This window comes from Mesocricetus auratus, unplaced genomic scaffold, assembly GCF_017639785.1.
Source record: "Mesocricetus auratus isolate SY011 unplaced genomic scaffold, BCM_Maur_2.0 Super-Scaffold_100021, whole genome shotgun sequence".
NCBI lineage: Eukaryota > Metazoa > Chordata > Mammalia > Rodentia > Cricetidae > Mesocricetus > Mesocricetus auratus.
In genome coordinates this window covers 31,495,479-31,512,281 of record NW_024429202.1, presented here as the reverse complement: position 1 = coordinate 31,512,281, position 16,803 = coordinate 31,495,479, and the positions used below count along the sequence as shown (strand labels likewise).

Below are 16,803 nucleotides of genomic sequence, written 5' to 3'. Positions count from 1 at the left end.
ACTCTGCGTGGGTTGCACCCATTCATTCCCACTCCATCCCCAGCTTTATTAAGCTAGCTTGAAAGTGCACTTTACCTCCAACATCAGCTGGGTGAACTCTTCATTACTGAGGAATGAAGGCTTCCAGTCTTGCTGAACGTCACAGATTTCTGTTTGGGCTGAGACTTCTAAAAAAAAAAAAAAAAGAAAAAAAAAAAGAAAAGCATACATAAGGAACCTTGAATCTGGAATTAATAAATGAAGCGCATGTCTCTTTTATGTTATTTTGTGTAAATTTTTAATTAAAGAAAGCAATGGACATATGCTAGCCTTGATTTCCAAACTCAGAGGACTGTGGATATAACGGGCTGAAACACACTTCTGATGTCACAGTCTTTAATGACACTATGGAGAAGGGAGCATCCCATCGTGAGCACAGATAGAGCACAGAATGCCTGCCACTGCAGTGACCTTGGCTCTTATGTGACAAAGCTGGAGCAGCCAGGATTAGGCAGCTGGCACCCTCAAGGGAAGGAACAAAGACAGACATGATGGTATGTTGTCGAGTTACTTAGTCATGGTCATGGCAAAGTAGAAACACTTCTGAAATCCAGGATTGTCAAAATCCAAGGACTGGCGGTAGAGCTCACAGGTAGAGTGTGTTCCTCCCATGAGTGTGTCCCTAGGTTCTATTCCCAGCATTTCAAAAAAAAATTCCAGAAACACCGCAGGCTTACAGTATCATGTAGGGCAGAGATCACTTCTCACTCTCTCCATCATTCCTGAGCAACAACTTGCTAAAGAGACTTGCTATTCCTTTGTACCCCTATGTGGTGCAGGCCTCACTCACACACACCAGGGAGGTGCTTGACTTACAGCCCCTAGCTCGCCCATGGAGTTGCTTTCAAGGTCCGAGTTTGCTTTCATTAAAACTTTTTTTGTTGTTATCAGTCTATATCTATTCTATGTCATGATTGTGAACTGATAACATGGTTCACACTTGTCAATTGAATACTCACTGTCCATGCAGGACTCTTTAAATATCATAGGCCTTTTTTGTACTTAAAATTTTCTTCTATTATTACATTACTTCGATATTGCCACAGACACTATAAACACAATATCATATCTATTTGTTTCTCCTTATTTATCTTCTATCTTAAGCCAACATTTTCCACACTTACATTAATAAAAATGTAAGAATATACCACTTACACCTCGGGGAATAAAACTAGCCTGTTGAACAACTTCCTGCAGAAAGCTAATTGCTCAGGCAGAGAACCCACTCATTGTACATGGGAGAGATTTCAAGGTTGTTTTCTTAACACCCTTTAAGTGCTAAGCATTAAAGCCAGGACCTCATACATGCCAGACACATACTACCAATGAGCAACACCCAACACCTACACCATGATTTTGGCAAATCTCTCTCCCATGGAGAGGGAGGAGTGGATCCTCTATCTGAATGAGTCTACATGGATTCGGTAGTTACCCATGAAGAAAGAGGATGTAAAGTGCCAGGTTATGAATGAGACTAGACCCTGACTCATTCCGCCCATCACCAGTGTCCCTATGAGAATCAAACTCTCCCGGGAAGACATTTTTCTCCCTTCTAAATGCCTGGAAGAACGTCTTGCTGTTGCTGTTAGACAAAATTGGACTGTCCATCATTTGTTGCTACCTTAGTTAGGGTTTCTGTTGCTGCAGTGAAACACCATGACCAAAGAGCAAGCTGGGGAGGAAAGGACTTATTTGTCTTACACTTCCACATCACTGTCCATTACTGAAAGAAGCCAAGACAGGTGCTCAAGCAGTGCAGGCACCTGGAGGCAGGAGCTGATGCAGAGGCCACGAAGGGATGCTGCTTACTGGCTTGCTCCCCACTGCTTGCTCAGCCTGCTTTCTTATAGAACCCAGGACCACGAGCTCAGGGACCGCCCCCCCCCATCAATCAATCGCTAATTAGGAAAATGCCTACAGTCCGATCTTACGGAGGCATTTTCTCAACTGAGGTTGCCTCCTCTCAGATGACGTTAGCTTGTGCTAATGGCCTTAAAAGTATGCAGAAGAACTTCAAAGAGATTTTGGTAACCGAGCACATGATGAGATGGGGAAGAGACTGTATCAGCTATGAGGTCATCCATCCCCATCCGTGGCAAGGGCTGCTTCACAGTGCCAGGCTGCATGGTACACATAGTGAACTGCATTCTGGGAAGCAGAGAGAGGTACCGCATACAGCTAGGCTAGAGCTCATCTTGGGGGTGTCAAGCTGAGTAAGGGGAGAACTCCCAGGGCTTGACACAAATCATCACTCTAGCCTAAACCCTCAGAAAAGGCATGGATCTCTTAAACCCTTAAGCCTCCTCTCTCTTCTCCTCATCTGAAAAACTTTTCCAGTCAGGAGGATCAAACTGCAGAGTGTTTGCCCAGAGAGGATCTTTCATTTACATAGAGGTCCATTCAAGTTCATTGTGAAGGGAAATTAAAGTCCTCACTCTACTGGCACTTGGTGTAACTGGTACCATAAGTTACAGGTAGAAGGCAGAATGAGCAAAGACACGAGGTCCAAGTGCTTCCTGTAGAAATCTCCCTCAGACAGGGTAGCAGTTACTTACTCTCAAAGTTGAATTTCTGCTACATTTTCTAGAAATAGCCCAAAGATAACACTGTACCTTGTTCAGGCATGCCGGCATCAATTGGGAGGTGAACATTCTACAACTATGAGTTACAACAGAGTAGAGCTGGGGGTGGCAGCAGGTGGTGGTTGATGGTTAATCATAATATTTCCCAGCCCTCCAATGGTTTCCAAGGTGTTTTTTTTTGTTTGTTTTTTTTGGTTTTTATGAGACAGGGTTTCTCTGTATTGTTTTGGAGGCTGTGGGTCCAGCCTGGCCTTGAACTCACAGAGATCCGCCTGCCTTTGCCTCCCGAGTGCTGGGATTAAAGGCGTGTGCCACCACCGCCTGGCTCCAAGGTGTTTTTACATCTTCTGCCATACAGCCACCTTCACCCACAGAGGCAGGTGTAAGGGATGGAAATTGATGTTGGGCAAAATTATACTTGATTGGCTTTATATGCAAGAAGATGATAAAATGCAGGCCAGCCTGAGCTGTGGAATACCACTTCAGATAGGAATGGTCAAGTACACCCAGTATCCCTTGCTACTTATAGATTGTAGGGGCTTATGTCTTACAAGAGATTCTTTTGACCCAAAGGCTCGCTACAAGAAAGCAGGGTCATACTCTCATTTTGATTTGGCTTGCTGCAGAGAGAATGCGTGAATATTCCAGAACCAAGATTTACCTCCCAAACTGAGAAAATGGGGATACTTGAAGGATTTCTGAAGAAGGAGCTAAATAATTATAACCATAACCTAGACTTAATCATTTTTACTCATCATGTATTTTAATTTTACCTGCAGGTGCAACACATGTGCAAACCCATGCTTCTGCACATTGGCATGATATAGGAACTTTAAAAAATACTGATGTCATGGGACTAGAGAAATGGTACTATTTAATCTTCCAGAAGACCCAGGTTTAAGTCCCAGCCCTCATAGATATCTGTAACTGTAATCTCAGAGGATATGATGCCCTCTTTTGGCCTCTGAGGGCACAAGGCATACATGTGGTCCACCGACATACATGCTGACAACACCTATGCACGTAAATAAATACAAAGTTAAAAAAATAATAGTGATGTCAGCCTTAGATGCCTATTGGTAAAGGCTCTCTACTCCCCAAAATAAGGGGTGTCAGTCTGGAGCTGTACCCATTTCTGTGTTAAAATACTTGTACAGTGGCTAATGTCAAGTTACCAACATGATGCCAACTGGCTTAATACAATAAAAAACAAAGTAAAACAAAACAACAACAACAAACTTCTTGAAAAGTTAGCTATCTTGGGGCTGGTGAGATAGATTGGTTGGTGTGCTGAATAGTTTTATGTCAACTTGACATAAAAATTGAGGGAGCCTCAATTAAGAAAATGCCTCCTTGAGATTGGGTCATAGTCAGGCCTATCAGGCATTTTCTTAATTAGTGATTTATGGGGGAGGGTCCAGCCCACTGTGGGTGGTACCATCCCTGGGCAGATGGTCCTGGGTTCTATAAGAAAGCAGGCTGAACAAGCTGTGAGGAGCAATCCAGCATGCAGTACCCCTCTATGACCTCTGCATCAGCTCTTGCCTTGAGTTCCTGTCCTGACTTCCTTCAGTGATGGACAGTGATATGGAAGTGTAACCCAAATAAACCCTTTCCGCCCAACTTGCTTTTGGTCGTGGTGTTTCACTGCAGCAATAGAAACCTTAAGTAAGGCAGTTGGTAGGGTTCTTGTCTTGCAAGCACAAGTACCTGAGTTTTATCCTCAGAATTTACACAAACATTTGGGCATGGTAATACGTGCTTGTGAGCCCAGTCCTGAGGTGGAGAGGGACAGGCACAGGTAGATCCACAGGGCTTGTTGGCCAGCCTTCCTAGTGGCAAGTTCCAGACCAGTGAGGGACCCTGTCTCCAAAAAAGGGGTAGAAAACACCTGAATGATGAGACTCAAGATTGTCCTCTGGTATCCATGTGATGCACACACACACATGTACATACATGCACACATATGCACCTATGAACAAGTGCATACACAGAGAAATTAGCACTCTTTCCTTGAGTTGGCACCAGCAGGTTCCAATCACACTGCTAGGGAGCCACTCCCCAAGATTCTGGTGTATCTTATCCATGGAGTGGAGGAAGGGATACCCTAGGATCACACATTGAATGGATTTTTCTCAAAGCTCCTTGAGTGATTCTCATGGGCAACCAAGGTTGAGAAGCAATGATCTGAGTGGATATACTAACATACACAACTCCAGTGTAGCTATGACAGGCGATTCTCCAGGAGCCCCAGGCATTGCACCTTATAGAGAACAGTAGAAGGTGACTTAAGAACGGGACTTTGTAAGACAGGCTGCTGGGCTTAAAGTCCACGTTTTCCTGGCTGTCTGACTTGGAAGTTAATCTCTTATGCTTCAATTGTTTCTTCTATGCCAGGAGACTTTCAGAGAAGCACTGTTGCGAAGCATGGCTCTCTGGGAGCCCTCCTGCATTAATGCAGAAAGAAAGTCTCCATCCCACTGTTGCCTATGCCTGTGGAGCTCATGTGTACTTGGAAGACATGTAAAGTGGCTGTATTAGTGGTTTTTTTTGGCCTTAAGCCACAGTGTACTGTGAGCACCCTATTTCTGTGCATAATTTGCTGTGGGTTTTCCCTTCTTCTGAATGGGGACTCTCAGAAACAAATGAGACCCTGCATAGATTCTGACTACATGCAGGTAGTCTTGCAGGCAGACCTGGCCTCATGAAAAGGGGAGGTCTGAGAGGCTCTCCCAGTGCTAGGGAGCAGCACTGCCGCTGATCTGGCCCTTCTAGGGTCTAGATTAGGAAATTTGGTAACCCTGAAGTGGACAGAGAACAGCATAAATGTCACACTGATGAACTTGATCCCAGCTGTCCTATTTAATAGCTGTCCTGCTTCTCTGTGGCACTGACCTAGTTCGAGTAATTTGCACAAAAAAATCTTGGCAATCAAACCAACCTGCTATTTCACTTGGCTAAAATGTTACTTAGGAAATAGAAGCACTCTGATTAAATTATCAGGGTGATAGCTGTTGTCATTCTGCTTGTGTGGTCCCCCCTCACTTTCAACAAAAGTAATTAACACATTCTTTACTCTCTCCTATAGCATCTCCGAGATAAAGGACAGCTTGTCACTGCTGTCATGCTGTTACAGGTATATCCAATTCTCAAAGAAATGATGAAAAATAGCATGTATAAAGACACTTTCCCATGTCCTAGCCCTGATATCTGCCACGATTCTGTCTTGTCTAAGAAATGTTCAGAGGAAAGCAGTGTTAGATGAAGCTCTGAATTGCAATTCTGTCCTCAGTGATCTGGACTTTCCTGATTTAATTCTGTTTGGTATCACAGGCAGAAAGATTTCTGCTGTCCTGGCTTATGGGTGCCTCCTGAGTCCTCTCAACTATTCTCTGACCTTTTACTTACTTAGTTTTGTTATTGTTGTTTTGGATACTATTTTAAGTGAGTGGCTCAGTAGGTGCCATCAGCATAAAAAGGTAAGAGCACTTGAGGGAGGATGATCTGAGACAGACACGTGTTCCAGAACGGCATTGCGTGGTAACATCAAAAGACAGGATATTATCCGCCAGTGACAGGGGAAGAATATGAATGGATTTAGTGATTCCAACCAACTAAGATCCCAAAGGGCAGAAATGGCTTCAAGTGTAGAGTCAGGAACAGATGTCACATTTGGGGAAAGACAGAGAGGGGCAGGTACTGGGGGGAGTTCCAGGGGTTTATGACAAAGACAAACACATGGTGAGTGCCACCTGTGCAGGCTGTGGGCCACCTGTGAAGCTGCTCTCAAGTCTGCCATCAGGCTGATAAAGCATTTTGGGGTGTGACAGTCTTCTCCCCAACTGACATAGGGCTTTTTTTGCAAGTCCAGAGCCTTTAGAGAGCCTGAGAGTGATGATTGTAACCTTGTGATGACAGAAGGGATGCTCTACCTGACAAATGCATCACCCTTGGGAAGGGCAATGTGGAAGAGATAATGGCAAGAAGTGTGACCTTTACCATTGTGTTTCTGCAAGAATCCAATGACCTTCTCCAGCACGGTCGTCTTGTCCATTTTCCGCGTGTTGCCTGGGAGCATGGAGCTGAGCTCTTTGATGAGGACATTGAACTGGTCCCGGCGTTTCTTCTCAGACTTGTTTCTAGAGGCTCTGGAAACACACAAGGCAAGGTGACGAGAACATTCCACTCTGAGAAGGCTCTGTTATGTAACAGAGGTGCCTCCTCTCTCAGAGCTCATCCTGCAGACAGCATCTGATCAAAGTCTCTCATGGAGGTATTGTTGGCCACTGTTCAGAGCTGAGTAATGGGGCAAGAAACATGTTTTGCTAGACTTTTGGCCACAAAGAGAGACAGTATAAATAATACGCAAGTTCTGACTCACATGCAAAACCTTACACAGTTTAGCTCCACTGCCAGACACTGCCTCTCCAACTTCATAGAGTTTTAAGCTCCAGAGAGCAAATTGCATGCTGTTTACCTAGATCTACTCTCAGAACCCCCGATGAGGCTCCAGTGCTATTTCCTTTAGCCCAGAGCATCCAGCTTCATGCCAAATCATGAGGTATAGCTGGGTTTCCTGGCTGTACCACTCATGCACATGTCCTGGCCCTTGCACCAAGAACCACCATCCTGTTGGAGGGTAAAGCTGTCTGGGCACAGTCTGTGAACTGTGCAGATCTAGGATGATATATGACAGGCGTTGCTGTCCCATTTGTCAAGTGGCTGGTAAGCAGTGGGAAACAGAACACTTACTGTTCAGCATGACATGGAAGAAACTCAGACGTATGTTACTAAGTCAAAGAAACTGGTGGGCTAAAGCCAAATACTGTGTGACTCCAACTACATGACATTCTGGAAAGGGTGAAACGGCAGAGGTGGTAAATTGACCATGGCTCACAGCAAGGGATGTATGGGCACAGCATAGAGGGTTTCGAGGGCAGTGACCTGCTGTGTATGATACCAACTGGGCAGGCATATGCCACCATACTTCTACAAACACATAGACTATGCAGCGCCAAGATGGAACCCTAATGTAAACCATAGGAGATCATGGCATGCCAATGAGTCTCATCAAGTGTAACCTAACACTCAGCTGGAGGGCATATGTATGCAGGACAGGGTCTATATGGGAAACCTCTATGCCTACCACTCATTTTTTTCCTGTGATCTTTAAATTGCTCTACAAGATGAAGTCCATTTTCCAAAGGACACTCTACTGGGTGTCTGTAGAAGATGAAAGCAAGGCTGCTCAGGCTGAGGACCTCTGAGGAACCCCAGGCTTTGAAGGGATTAGAACAGGAGACATGGGTTTGGGGCTGTCCTAACAAGAGGAATAAGAAACACATGATAGAGGGGTCCCCTCCCCAAAGGCTCAGGAAGCAGCACTATGATGCACACTAAAAACAATGAATGAATAAATAAAAACAGTTAACTTATTCTGAGGTGATCCATGGGTGGAAAAGCTACCTACCGCTCATAAGTATACCCAAGATAAACTTTTTATAGAGACTCAGTTCACCGATGGGAATAGAAACCACTACACCCGGTCTGCCTACAGTCCAGGACCTTGGGGTCACAGTTCCTAAGGGAGTTAATCCCCTTATCAGGAAGCCGTTGGTCAATGTGTTTTCAGGACTCTCTTGGGTCAGGCATTAATAACTATAGGTATCATCAGTACTGTTTCCCCAAAGAGCCCATGGAAACGTAAGAACACACCCCGAATACCCTTTCCCTGGATGCCACCATAGTGGTAGCCACTCTGTTTGACCCAAGTATCCACATCATTTCAAGAACGCATCTATGGTCCAGCTCCCTGCCCTCGCCCCCAATTCTATCTCAGATGGGGCTATTTCCTGACCACCTCTTAGCAATTCTCCAATGCTCATCTCATGTTTTCTAAGGGTCCTCTGTCCCCGATGTCCCCCTCCATCTTGCCTGTTCTTGGGCTTGGATTAAGGGATTCCTGCAAAGGTCTCATTTCTGACCAAGCCACTGTCTTCTTGTTCCAGACCAGCGGCAGCTGTGGTGAACTGTAGAGGCTCTTCCTTGCTAGCTCAGAGCAAAAGGTTCAGTGTTCAGATGCATAAGACAGAAGAAAGGAACCCTTTCACTTGCTGAGTGAATATTATAAATCATTTTTAGCCTAGATTTGAAAGAGTGACATGCAACCTCCTCCGCCAAAAAAAGCTCTGCTCTTGTCCCAGTTTGCCCGTTATAAATTATTTGTGAGCCGATAACACCCAGCTTATTATTGCTCTGTTCTCATCTTCAATGGGTGTAATGACGATGAACATGGTCTGGCAGAGAATCCGATGGAGGCTCTTATCATTAGTGACAGGAACACAAGCTTGTTTCCATTGGCCTCCGCCTGGGATGCACCGTGGTGCACCCTGGAAATCGGTCAATGTCAGCTGGATCTGCAGCTCTGAGGCAAGAGGAAGCCAAGAGCCTGGGATGACCTTGTTTCCAGTAATGAGCACTGCTTATGCTAAGGATCCGGAACCACAGGTTGAATGACACTGGGACACTTGGCCTCTGGGACTTTCAAAGGCATTATTTGCATGCCATGAAATACATCCATTTAAAGTATGCAGTCTGATGAATTTTTGTAATTGTTGGCTGCCACCAACTCAAGAGAGACAACTGCTTCATTTTAGGAGGTTTTTTTTCTGGTCTCTTCTTTTTGCTTTTTTCCCCAACTGCAGCCACTGGGATTTGCAGTTTCTCTACTTTCCTGTAAATGGAATCTGAGAGTCTTGGACCCTCTTTTAACATAGCTTTTGAGATTTCTCCGTACTGCTGAAGAAGACAGTTCTGTCTTCTACTCACTAGTATGCCATTGTGTAGATGTGCCATGTTTGGGATGTCTCCAGTCTGAGGGTGTGGTGAGTTGGGAGTGTAGAGATGACTCAGTGGGTAAAGACACTTGCTGCCAAACCTGGTTACCTGAGTTTGATCCCCAGGACCCACACAGTAGAGTGAGAGAGCTGACTCCCACAAGCTGTCCTCTGACCTCTATGAATGTGCATACCAGCATTAATACATTATAAAAAGAAATGTCATTGCTTTTTTTTTAACCACTGAGTAATACTCCATTATGTAAATATACCATTCTTATCCATTCTTATCCATTGAGGGGCATCTAGGTTGTTTCCAGGTTCTGGCTACTATAAATAAAGTTGCTATGAACATAGTTGAGCAAGTGTCCTTGTGATATTATTGGGCATCCTTTGGGTCTATGCCCAAGATTGGTATAGTTGGGTCTTGAGGTAGATTGATTCCCAATTTTCTGAGAGACCATCATAGTGATTTCCAAAGTGGCTGTGCAAGTTTGCACTCCTACCAGCAGTGGTATAAAAATAAATGTAACAATAGTAGTAACAATAAAAGAACACAAGCCAGGCATAGCAGTGCATACCTATAAACCAGTACTCAGGAGGCTGAAGTTAGGTGACCATGAGTTACAGGCCAGCCTGGGTTTCATGGCAAGAAGCTGTCTCAAAACATCAGACCAAACAAAATAACCACAAACCAACCAACCAACCAACCAACCAACCAACCAACCAACCAACTAACCAGTAGCAGAGCTGGAGAGATGAGTTAGTGGGTAAAGAACTTGCTATACAAGTGTGAGGGCTTGGGCTGGATCCTCAGCACCCACGTAAAGCCTGAGAAGCTTGACAGCTTCTCTGTAATCCCAGACTCAGGAGTGGAGACAGCGGATCCCTGGAGTAAGCTGACTAGTGGAGTATCCTGTTGGCAAGCTCTGGGTTCAAGTGAGAGATCCTTCCTCAATAAATATGGTGAAAAGTGATCAAAGAAGGCACCTAATATCAACCTCTGGCCTCCACAAGGATGAGCACACATGTAAACACGTACACACACATACATGTCCCCTAACTCCCCCTCCCAACACAACAGAAACAACAAACTCTAAACAATGCACTCTGAACATCCGTATATATGTCTTTAAGCAGCTGCAGAAATTCAATCTCTTGGGCAAATACAGAGGCACAAAGCTGTTGAGTCATTTGACAAATATGTGCTTAACTGAGACACCACAATATTGTCACATGAAGTTGGCTATCGCTGTTTTTTATTTCTACCGGGAACAAACGAGATTCCCACTTGCCACCATCTTTGCCAACACTTGGGATCTTTACCACTGAAGTATGATTTTATTGTGGTTTGAATTTGCCTTTTTCTGATGACTGGTGACATTGAATATCTTTTTGTATGTTTTATGGCCATTCACGTGTCTTCTTTAGGAAGAATTATTTAATTATGCCTTTATAAACAAATTGTGTTGTCTTATGGGGGTGGGGGGAGACAAAGGCAGAGAGACAGAGATAACAGACTGGAGGATAAAGGATGTGTCTCTGGGTTAACACATACCCTTAGGAACCTCAGCCTTTGGCTTTTGGTGAAATGTCCATCATTGGTCATCTTTTGGAGTTTGAGTTTGGATACATAGACCTCATTTGTTGGGTACTTATGCCTTAAGAGATGCTATGTAGTTCTTTACATACAGTTGCATGCTGCATAATGTTTCCATTAACAATGGATCGCACACTTGACAGCAGGCATGTAAGAGTTTAATAGAGCAGGAAAATTGTAGTTGCCTATTGATCTCACAACATCACAGTTCAATACATTACTCATACAACTATGGCAACGATGGTGTAAACAAACCTACCACAAACCTATGCATCTAAAAGTATAGCACAAACAACCATGTGTAGGAACTAATATTGATAAAAAAATAATGGGTGATGTCACTGGCTTGTGAATTCACTGCATTTTAAATTATCATAAAGGCATATACACCTACTTCTGAAAACATGTTGATAGAGAACAGTGCACATGTTACATTGGTAGCAACAACCTCATACATCTGTTTATCAAGTCTCTTGATGGCATCATTTTCTCTTGTGCTTGATTCAACCTCATGGTGTTTTATCTATCCTAGTTCCAAGAACAGTAGGATATGGCATATGCATACATAATACATACATACATACATCTTAACTGCCTAGGTATGCAGGAGAATGTGTCTTCTGAGTGTGTATGGTATAGTCTATGATGCTCGATGCCTGCAGAGATGAAACATCACCATATGATTCATTTCTCAGAGCTGGTTTCTGCCAGTAAGTGGCACATGGACATACTGGTTTTCATTCTTACAATGACCCTATTAGGTAGGCACTATTCTTATTCATTTTGCAGGTGAAGAAGCCAAAGCACTGAGAGATGTGTAACTTATCACCATCACACAGTGGGTCATTGGCAATGCAGGCTGCCTTAGGTATCTGTGTGTGAAGCCCAGCACATCCCTGCCTCTTTCTGTAGCCCCTCTAAACTGTATGGCATCATCTGCTAAGAAGCCACATACCCATATTCCGGGAGCCCAGAGCTGAGAGTGACTAATGCCGATGGCTTGAGTTTCATTCATAGCACAAGAACGAAACCCACACACGACAGAAAACAGCATTTCAGACAGTCTGTGCTCCCTTTGAGGCCAGATATTATAGTAAACCAAGAGCAGAATGTGACTCCAGCCCCAGCTCCTAAGGGCTGTGGTCACCTGTATTGCTGTTCAACTAGTATTTCCATGTTCTTTTTTTAAACAGACCTAGGATTGCCTTTCTCTGCCCTGGAAGTCAGTCATGCTATGACTCTTGGACATGGAAATGTAGGTACCAATAGCAAAGAGTCTGTTCCCCGTCAGAGATCTGAATGTCCATTCAGAACTGCTGTTTCCCGCTTTGGCAATGAGCCAGGCGAAGCTTCCCTCATCCCAAGCCTTCAAGTGAGGACACTTAATAGCTGTAGTCTTGGTATGATAGTTTGGAGAGGTGGTGGTACCCGTAGGAGATGGGAACTCATAGGAGATTATTATTGGGTCATCACCCTGGGAAAAGATTAAGATTAATGCCTGATGGGAGTACCACATGGGTAGGTTGTTACAACACGGGTTTGTTTGTTTTTTTTAAATTTTCTCTTGTCCCTTCCCTACTCCCATGCATGCTCAGTCACCCACAGTGAAGTCCTCACAAGAAGCTGATGCTTTAGCATCGTTCTGTCAGATATCTGGGGATGCAAGCCAAAGGAACTACTTTTCTTAAAGATGCTAGTGTCAGGCATTTTGTTGTAACAAGACAAAACGCACCAAGACTCACCCTCACGGGTCTTAGGGTTCTGACATGAGGGATATAAGGCTTCCCCAGACCTTACAACTAGAAACAGGAAGTAATATCACATCATCCTGTGATGAGGAAGAGAAAAAAAGATAAACATGTGACTCCAAGGAGGATTTATACTTTGCTTTTGAGACTGGAACAGGAATGTGTTTGCGTAGTGTTGCCAGTATGGTCCATTTTGGGGAACGAGTCAAATGAATACCTGAGTCTGCCCAGCTTGGGCAGTGTAAAAACAGGTTTATAATGAGATTCAGTGTACATTGGGAAGGATTTTACCCTCTTTATCACGAAGGAAAACATCATGACCAGCTTCTTTCCATCTCAGCTCTTTCATGAGGAAGGGGGCATCGATGAAAGCAGTTCCATTGCCTACCTGGAATGTTTGGACTCAGGAACCTGTCAGAGGAATTTGCCATTGAGGCAAAGTTCATCTTTAAATACTCTGTCTTCCACACTGAGGAGGAAGCAGTGACCCAGTTCAGGAGGCTTCCTGAGAATAGCCGTGGTTAGCCTTTGATCTCACGCCCAGAGAATCAAGGGGTGCCAGGGTCACCAGTGTGGTGGCAGCAGTACAGGCCTGGCTGACGGGAAGAAAAGAGTCCCGCTACAGAGAGCACGGTTGATATCTTTACAGAACAAAACCTTCAACCCTCAAAGTATTCAGATAGCCAAGACCTTCCTTCAACCCCGAAAGTATTCAGATAGCCAAGACCTTTGCAGGGGCACTGTAGCAGACTGGCACTCCTGTGCTTATACTGCCAGCTCTGATATTGATGCCCAGAGAAGAAGCTCAGCCATGGATATAAGGTAAAGACCAAGTGGCCCTCCTCGACTGGGCCACTTTGTGTGAGTACATGTTAGGTCATCTCAAAACCAGGACAGATAGGAATGGAAGAGAGCATTGTAAATACTATCACAGATCGCTAAAGAAAACACCCAGGAGGCAGCGAGCAAAAGCCAAAGCATCAGAAGTTTGTTTGTGTGGGAGACCTCACACAGGCCTCCAGGATGATGCTGTGGTAGGTTCAGAATACAGCTATTAACCTGTGCAGAAAAGTCAACATCAAGAAAGGGATTAAGGATGCCAAATGGTGAGTCTTCAAAGAACCCAAGGAGCTGATTTTGTTTTGGGGGACAACATTGAATGCCCAGACCTAGATGGAATGTTTATCTTCTACAACTGAAGCTACTTCATCAAGACATACAAGAAAGACAGTCCATAGCTGGAGGGGAGAACGGCACATGGCTGAGTTGTCTAGGTCTCTGGTGTGTACCATCTGGTCCCAGAGCATACACACAATAAGCAAGTTTTTGTTGATGCCAAGAAGAATTGGGCACCCGCTTCAGGCAATGGGGGGACACCTGGCACATTATGGGAGGGATATCACCATTGCCCAGAATGGAGTCATCAGGTTCTGGGATGAGTTTGGCTACCTGTCTCCTGAATGGAACAGCCTCCATCTGGTGAGCTGCATCTCTGATGCCAGAGGGCTATGGAAACCCTGCCCTCTATTCAGTTATGATTTGTGTCTGACGTGGATGGCCCTCCCCTTCTGGCTGAGTTCGGTAGGAAAATTTGCCCTAGTACCTGTGTTTTCTCAAGGAACCATGATCTACAGCAGTACTAGTATGAGGCTTCTGAACAGAAACAGAAGACTCCCCTGGGGACATTAAAGAGGACCTAAAGACAGGGAGAGAAGCAGAAGCAGCTGGTGGAGAAAATCCAGCAATAGCAGGAGATGTTGACATCTATACTCATCCACTCCCAAGCTGCTATGAAGAAACTACCTTTTGAAATGACCATCAGACTTCCCATTGAAGAACCTGTGTGGAGACCTCAACAGCCTATCAACTCCTTTACTGCCAGTGACCAAGAATGTTCTGAGAAGATTCCATCCTACATAAGCTCCCACAACAACCAAACAATGCTAAAAGGCTCCTGTCACCAGTAGTGTCCCCAAGCCTTCTGCTCTGATAGTTTAGCTAGAGGCCAGGACCTTCAGGCTGGTCCAGCTACCTGAGGTACCCCTCAAGGCTTGAAAATCCTTCTGTCAACACTGTACTCTGGTCCACCCCTATAGTGTAGACCATCACTGTCTTACTCTTCAGTTTCAAGAGGCTTCAGGTAATCTCTCAGATAGATAGAGGAAGAGGACACAATGCACTCAAGAGGACTCAGAGGATAAAGGGTGCATGTGGTAGGGACATGTGAACAGGGAGTGGCATGTAGACCATGTCATAGTCATGAAGGTGGCAGGAATATGGTACTGTGGTGGTTTAAGTCTAATGACATGCCCAGAGAAAGTCAGTGATGACATTTGGTTGATAAAGCCACCTCCAGAGTACCAGAGGCCTGACAGGTAAAAAGAGGGTGAAGGAAGAAGAATCCATGGTGGTCCAGCCTTGTTGGAGTCCTCCGCCTCTAGAGCCTTCTACCCATAACCTCCAACTGTCTCCATATGGGTCTGATACCACTGCCGCAAGCATCATTAACATCATGGTCCAGATTCTTTAGGACTGTTTATGGTATTCCTACCTCCAAGTTTCCCCATCTCTAAGGTCTGAGTGAATTCAGAATTCACTATGAACTCAGAATGCCTTTTTCTTTGAAGAATACTTCAAGCCATATGAGGCAGGGCTCCAGGATCTGTCCCTTCTACCAGAGCTGTGCCTTACGGGCCAGGGCCTTTGAGAAGAGCCTCGTACACATTCCAGATAAAGGTAAAACTCAATGAGATGAACTGAGGATCAGTATTCCGACTCCTGCAAAGGGGCAAGAGGACTCTGTGGTTCCATCTTGGGCTTACTCCCCACCAGAGAGCTTAGATGGTTTAGCAGGCTGGCCTTATCCCAGCCAGACAAAACTGGACTCTGTCCCTTGTTCAGCTATTTCCATGTATATAACCAGTTTCCTTCAAGGCATAAAATGAGATCCAGTCAGGTTGGAGGAACATTTGGATGAGTTGGAGACAAGGTGTTAATGGAGTGTGTGTCTAGACACTGGTGAGGACACCAGGAAAAGGCAGCAAGAACACAACTGGGTGGTGAGCAGACACAGGAGGGGTTAAGAAGAACCCCCCTCCCCTGCAAAGACTACCCCAGTGTTATTCCCCAGTGTCAGCCCTAACTCCTGTCTTGGGGGTTTGCAGGCTTCAGGGGTTCCTAGATGAAGGAGTTGCGCTGTCCAGTCTCATTTGCCTAGGGAAGTGTCTTAGTCACTGTTCCGTGGCTGTGAAGAGACATCATGACCACAGCAACTCTTACAAAAGAAAGCACTTAACTGGGGCTCGCTTAGAGTTTCAGAGGTTTAGTCCATGATCACCACGGTGGGGAGCATGGTGGCAGGTATGGTGCTGGAGCAGGAGCTGAGAGGTAGATCTTGATCCACTGGCCAGAAGGAAGAAACACTTAATACTTAAAAACCTCAAAGCCCACTGCCAGTGACCTAACAAGGCCACACCTCCTAATCTTTCTAATCCTGTCAAAGAGTTCTACCCCTTGGTGACTAAGCATTCAAATATATGAATCTATGGGGACATTTTTACTCAAGCCACCACAGTAAGATAACGCCGATGATAGTACTCTTTTAAAATTGTGATCTTGGAAGTAACAGATAGTAAGAGATTTTGGGGCAGAGCTCCTTATAATTCACCATGTGTTTAGCATGAACAGTTTGACCACAAACTCCCTCATCTAACCCACCTCCGATAACCTGGCAAGCCCCATTCTGTAATCCACCACTACATTGATGGTTCCCAACTTCTGATGGCCTAGATTTCCCTTTACAATGGTGTGAAGGTGATATAAACTCACTAGACACTGGACTTTGAGCTTTGGATTTCAACATTTCTCTAGCTGGTGACACGTGGCAAGATCCTTTGACATGGCTGTGAGTCACAGTTCGGTCAGCCACTAAGGGAAACAACGGATGCCCTTCAGCATGTGGCCAAACCGAGATGTTCTGTAGGTCCAGTATGCTGCAG

At 44.9% G+C, this 16,803-nt stretch overlaps 1 protein-coding gene across 4 annotated transcripts in view; it reads right to left on the bottom strand.

The window, feature by feature from the left end:
• The window catches only part of Npas2 (neuronal PAS domain protein 2), a 174,552-nt gene that overhangs the window by 76,494 nt on the left and 81,255 nt on the right, over positions 1-16,803 (bottom strand). For all 4 annotated transcript variants that reach the window (XM_040729340.1, XM_040729338.1, XM_040729337.1 and 1 more), the window contains exons 3-4: positions 6,621-6,769; positions 76-167 (exon numbers count right to left, since the gene is read on the bottom strand). In XM_040729340.1, the coding sequence (XP_040585274.1) occupies positions 76-167; positions 6,621-6,769 (241 nt within the window). The remainder of the gene's footprint in view (positions 1-75; positions 168-6,620; positions 6,770-16,803) is intronic.